This window comes from Glycine soja, chromosome 5 (assembly GCF_004193775.1).
Source record: "Glycine soja cultivar W05 chromosome 5, ASM419377v2, whole genome shotgun sequence".
Taxonomy (NCBI): Eukaryota; Viridiplantae; Streptophyta; class Magnoliopsida; order Fabales; family Fabaceae; genus Glycine; species Glycine soja.
This window is the reverse complement of record NC_041006.1, coordinates 31,840,561-31,846,974: the sequence shown is the minus strand read 5'-3', so window position 1 is coordinate 31,846,974 and position 6,414 is coordinate 31,840,561. Positions and strand designations below refer to the sequence as shown.

At 31.7% G+C, this 6,414-nt stretch overlaps 1 protein-coding gene across 1 annotated transcript; it reads right to left on the bottom strand.

Moving 5' to 3' along the window:
- Positions 1-534: 534 nt before the first annotated feature.
- On the bottom strand, positions 535-4,272 carry LOC114412533 (aluminum-activated malate transporter 14-like). Its single transcript, XM_028376462.1, has 6 exons — positions 3,754-4,272; positions 2,987-3,127; positions 2,595-2,867; positions 2,187-2,305; positions 1,630-1,767; positions 535-1,254 (listed from the first exon to the last, which is right to left on the bottom strand). The coding sequence occupies exons 1-6, from the start codon at positions 4,037-4,039 to the stop codon at positions 634-636; spliced, it is 1,578 nt and encodes a 525-aa protein (XP_028232263.1). The 5' UTR covers positions 4,040-4,272; the 3' UTR covers positions 535-633.
- Positions 4,273-6,414: the final 2,142 nt, after the last annotated feature.

Genomic DNA, 6,414 nt, shown 5'->3' with positions numbered 1-6,414 from the left:
GACACTTTTTTAGTCCTTAATAAATTAGAAAATTTGGTGTTGTTTCCTGATAAAAAAATTCATTTGTTATTAATTTTTTTGAAAAAGACTAATAACAAATAAAAAAATTATTAGGGAGGAATCACAAAATTTACTAATTTATGAGAGACAAAAAAAAGTGTCAAGTACTAAAAATAAAATTATTGTTTTATTAGAAACTCAATAAAAAAAATTATCAATAAACAAATATAAAATTTAGGTATTTTTTAATGATCAAAAACTTATTTTAGCCTAAAAAAAGTACAATCGGAAGGAAACTCCACTTAATTTAGTGCATTATGGTTTCATCATGTTTGTTGATATCGCAGTAAATTACGCATAAATATGGCCGATGTGGTCTGAGTTGTTATCACTAAATGTTAAGAAAACCTTGATGTTGGAGTCCAAAACTGTTTTTTAAAACCTTAAAACACACCATGCTACGCTGTCTGATGTATCTATGCTATGCTATGTCTTTTATATCATGAAATATATCTATACCATCATGACATTAAGGAGATATTTTTTTTTTTTTTGAACATCAAAACATATGTATATATATCATAAAAAAATCCATGTCCAAGAAAGAATGCATTTCCTAGGCTCCTCCTATATTTATTCTGCTCCACGAGTAGGTATATGGTCTTCTAACACATCAACTCGTGGTGTTTCACAACTGATAACAATCTTATCATCGTGTCTGTAATCTTTGAAGCGTGCTAACCTCCCTAGTTCTTCAACTTCCTCTATAACAAGGTCCAATTTTGCCACTGTCTCCACAAGCAAAGATGCAAAGGCAGCAAAAGGCAAGGCTTCAGAGAACTCAAGGCTAGTTATTGCGATTATACTCAGCTGGTGTCTCAACATCTTTCGTTCTGCTGCTTCCTTTGGCTGTTCAGTGCATTGTGCTTTGCACTCTTGCAAGGTTGAAGTGTCTATTTTAACACTTGATAGCGAGCCATTTCCTTGGTTTCTTAGTCCTGCTGCGTGTGCTGCGGCTATGGCCAATATGTCAGTGTCTTGGCTGTCGTTGGAGGTGCCTAAGAAAAGCCGAGGCTGAGACTTTATGGCAGTGTTGAGGTCCTGCAGGGCTTCTTGGAGATTATTAGAGAGTATTTCTTGAGAGCAACGGCGACGGTTCCTTATGCTATTGGCAAGTTCTATCAGGACTTTTGATACTTCTGATGCAAGCTTTGTGCAAGGGTTCTTGAACAGGACTCGAACCGATGGTGGAGTCTGGGAGAAAATATCAAATTTAAGAGAAATCTTGCACAAATAATAATGGACTAAGGAAAAATTGAATGATACATCCTGTCTTAGTAAAATTTATAAAAAGGGGTAATGTAAAGTAACTAATACTGGTATGACGCAGCATCATTTTACTAATAATAACCAACTGTTTTTTGTGTTGGTGACTTTCTATTACTGTTTAGAAGTGTCATTAGTAACTGTCACATGTATAAAAGTAGTGTCATTGTCATTTAGGATTAGTGAGATGTGCAATGTGCTATCTGGATACTGATTGGCATAGACAAACAACTGGGATGCTAAAGTTGTGATGAGTGCAGCTTCACATAAATGGTCAAATATATGTTAGTGCACAAATGTTACCTGAATTTCTGTTTTCAAACAGCCATGTAGGGCTACCACTGTATACCCAAATTGACGAAGAACAGTTCCAACTTTTACATACTGCTGCCATGGAAATTTGTGACATGAATGTCTTGGCTCCCAACTTGCATGTAATGCCTGCACAATTCAAAACAGAACCATTAGAAGATCAGGGGACTCTTATAAACCTGGTCCATAAAGATGGGTATACTAGGCTAATTACCAACTGATATATATTATCTGTTTCAATGTGATATATTTGTGTGACACAAAAAGATTTATGTGGATATTTAATAAAATTTAGTTAGAATATATCGTACCAATTGTATTAAAAAATAATTATATTATCACTTAATCATAAATTATCATATATACTAAAGTGTTAACTTTTATTGTGCTACTACACTAAAACTCTTATTTAATATTGCTGGGCTTAGCGCATACAAGTTGTGTGAATAAGATGTGTAGAAGAATTTCTCTTTAAGTACATCTTTTAATGCTAGCTTAATTATGCTAGGGATGTCCTAAAATGAACCAAAAATAAATGGGTGGCTTACCAGAGTTTCATCAGTGGTTTTTGAATCCAAAACAGCCTTGTAACCTTTGTATATATCCTCAGCTGATATTTTATCATTAGAGGCTTCCATTTCTCCATTAAAGTATTCGTTGACACAAGCTGCAAAATTTTCGTTGATTAAACTGATGTTAATTTATATGGTATAACCCAAGAAGTTTGATAATTTGCTTTCCAAAAAAGCATATGGATTTTTAAGTTGTCATACAAGGGAATAGATAAGTGTTAAATATTTTACAGAGATAAAAGATGGGTTGGAATTTGGATGGTTAAGGGAGAGTAAAAGAGAAAAAAGATCGCGGATTCAATTTCCTCCGCTAACAAAAGTAGATGCTATCGATGAAAAAAAGTGTTAAATTTGTGATGCTATGTGTGTTATGATTTTGCATACCTTCTATAGATTTAGCTAGGCCTTCAAGCTTGAAAGCTGTTGAGTTATGGAGAGCTTCCCCTGACCAATTTGGAAATACCAATAGACTCATCAGAAGGCATATGGCACAGCCTATGGCTATGGTGTAGAAGCGCTGGTATATCATCTTGAAGAGATTTTCGGTCCGGTAACTCGAAACAGTTATCAAGTTGAAGGTCAAGAGAAATATAAGGACCCCATAATCATAATTCTTCTTTATGTAGGGGAAGAATCTCATATAACTGGTTGCAGCACCTGCCAGAAAAAAATGACAACAACACATATTTGAAGACTTGTTAGGAGATAGTGAAGGAAAAAAAATTTGACTCTGAGTAATGACTTATGAGACTCAGATATATTAATTAAACATGTACCTACAATACAAACGGTAGTTCCAATGAAAAAAGCATGAAAGGCGCGGCCAGATCCATTTGCAACATATTTAACAACAAATGCCAGTGCTCCTGCAAACACTGTCCCCAATCCTCTGTTGAGGCCTTTGCATAAAGTTGCCCCTGCAATAAAAAAGAATGTTAGAAATTGGGGTCATGATAGGTGAAGTTGACACCACATTGTAACATAAAACTTTAACACTCATTTTTCATTTCTACTTAATGTGGGATTTTACTTCATACTTGTATTCCACCAATAAAGGTCATTTTTAATCACAAGTTTTCAATTAGAGTAAAATGGTACAAAGATGACTTCACCCCCTGAATTACCATGCTCAATTTAGATTAGTTCTTGGTTTATAAATAACTAGCTTTTCAATTTAGAAATATATTCCCTTTTTTAACGTATAAAAAAGCTCTTATAAAAAGTTGGGATTCATATATTAATTTTAATTTAGGGAAAAGTTGACTTATTTTACTCGTTTATAAAATTTATCCAAAATATGTGTAGGTAACACAACAAAACAGAAACATAATTCCAACCATTATTATTCATCTTCTGTTAAAAAATTGGATATAATTTAGCGCATAGATAAACAGACATAAAATTGTTTCAACTTAACTAGTTGTCTTTAGTTCTAACTTTCAAATATTTGGAGGAAAAGATTTATCATCGGTAATAGTTCTATCGATTTAAACATGATTATCTTCTTCAGTTAATAATCTCTATACCTAAAAAATATACTGACCTGCGGTGAACTCAAAGACTAAGACGACGGTCATGACAGCCCACATGACATTCTCTCCAATCCCTTGGAAGCTTGGCTCCAAGAGATAGAGCAAAGACACAAGAGTGAGAGAGAAACCTACTTTGAAAGCATGGATGAGCCTTCTTGGATCATCACGCCCCATCTTCCACATATTCTTACAAGCCAAACTAGGAAACCCCCTCAGCTGGTCAACCAAAACAACCATTTTTTTCCTCCAATTCCCAGTACTTCTTCCACTCTCATTATCAGCCATTGCCATTTCCATCCCTTCATGAACTTTACTAACCGTTTTTCCTAATGAAGGGGCCGGGGGAAGAAAATGGCAATCCAAATGCAACAGTTCAAGAGGCTAATAATCAATTGGTGTTTGCTATTTCAGCCCAAAAGCATGTGGCCACAATAGAGGTGATTTTGAAAGAAGAAAAAAAGAAGTGATATTTTTTGAGACACTGGGGATTCTATGTGTGTATGTCGATGAATGATGAGAACCCCCCGAAAGTTCCCCCTCCGTGAAGCATCATGAACTTTATATGGTGTCATGGTGTGGTTCAGGGAGGAGCTGGTGATGTCATTTCAACATTCACATGCCATGCATTAAAGTACACCAGACTTTAGAGTTGAGTCTTAATTAGACACCAGCAAGTGGTATAGCCTAATTATACTACAGTTGATATCAGCAAGTGGAAACCTGATTATGCTAGTACTAGTGGCATTGGCCTAAATTTCTTTCAACACATACATACCATTTTCCAGCGCAGGCAATAACTTTTGCTTCTGTAACAACTTCATTTCTATGTTCCCATTCATTGCAATGAGCATTTGGAACTTTGTTCATAAACATGCCAAGGACAAAAATTGTAATAATGTTACTAAAAAAATATGTAACATATGCTTTCTCTAATAAAAATGGAACTACTATTATATCTATTGTTGGTATCCCCTACGGCTATGTTTGGCATATGAAGTTTAAAAGTTTAGTTGCAATCATTGCACCAGTAGTTTATTAAATGGTCAATTAAATTTTTAGTCCCTCAATTTTTTCACATTATAATTTTTGGTCCCTAAAATAATTTTTGACAACTTTGAGTTATTTATTAGTTTTTCATCATTATTTTAATTTCTCTAAAACTTATTATCCCTTTTTAGTCTCCTATTTATTTTTATTGCTCAAAAGTAGCCCCAAATATAAAATAAACAAGGGACTAAAAATAGAAAAAACAATGACTAATTTTGAACGATAAAAATAAATAAGGGACTAAAAATAGGAAAAAAAATTAGAAGGACTAAAATAATTGTATAAAATATTTTGAGGGACCAAAAATTATAATATGATAAAGTGGAGGAACTAAAAACTTAATTAATCATAATAATAATGATGATAACTTTGTTATCAAAATAAATTTATATGAATCATTCATATTCATATAATTACAAATAATTTGAGAACTCAATTATATTTAATTTCTTTATGAGATATAAATAATCATATATAAAATCATTTTTTATACTTATGTATATATAAATACACATGGCATATATATAATAACATAATAATAATAATTTCATATTATAATTTTTGTTCCCTCAAAATATTTTTGACAACTTTTAGTTCTTCATTAAATTTCGTTATTATTTTTAGTTCCTCTAAAATTTTTTGTCATTTTTAGTCTCTCATTTATTTGTATTACTCAAAAGTAGCCCCAAATATAAAATAAACAAGGGACTAAAAATTGACAAAAATAAGAACTAATTTTGAGCAATAAAAATAAATAAAGGACTGAAAATAGATAAAAAAAATTTTAGAAGGATTAAAATTATTGACAGAAAATTAATAAATGACTAAATGTTGTATAAAAAAAATTTGAGGGACTAAAAATTGAAATCTAGAAAAGTTAAGGAACTAAAAACTTAAATAATCCTTTATTAAATTATACGTATGTAAATTATACGTATGTGACAAAATTTTCCGTTAAAATAGACATGAATATACAGTGACATAATGGATATGTTTATATGATATTTTTATATAATTTTAATTTCATCTTATTGATCCCTTAGCATATAGAAATGCAATCCCAATGAGAAAGGACGGTATGCTAAGGGTAGAATGTTAAGAGTTCCTTATTAGACTAATAAAATTTCTCCTCTTCTACCAATTATGGAAGTTAAACCAATATATAAATGGATTGCTTAACAAAACATTTAGTGAGTATGAATAGATTGTTATTCTAATAACAGTCCAATGGTTAATGGTGATCAATCAAAAGATGAAAAATAGGAAGAAGAAAACAACAACATTAATGACAAGGATGATTAGCTTAATTTGTGTAAGATGACATTGTACAAAGATTTTAAAATTTATCTAAGCAACTCATTAGATGATATCTTTAATTCTTAACTTTCATTATTTTTCGTATATGCAAAGTTTTTACTTGAACCTAAGTTTCATATCCTCACTTCTATAAGCTATTTCTTTTTAAAAAATTTATGGTATTGTGAAAGCCTACAAGACTTAGGTGTTAAACAATACTTGGGTTAATAATCCTGTGTTGAGATTATGTTATTGTAAGACTTAAAGAGACTTAGAAGAATACTTGTAAATTTTTTAATGTCGTGAAAATGATGGTCAAAGTTCTAGAT

Excerpts from the sequence above, each read along its gene's own strand:
- LOC114412533 (XM_028376462.1), bottom strand. The coding sequence starts at position 4,039 with ATGGAAATGGCAATGGCTGATAATGAGAGTGGAAGAAGTACTGGGAAT. Across the intron at positions 2,868-2,986 it reads AACTACCGTTTGTATTGTAG|GTGCTGCAACCAGTTATATG; the intron begins GTACATGTTTAA and ends TTTTTCTGGCAG. Across the intron at positions 1,255-1,629 it reads GTTTGAAAACAGAAATTCAG|ACTCCACCATCGGTTCGAGT; the intron begins GTAACATTTGTG and ends ATTTTCTCCCAG.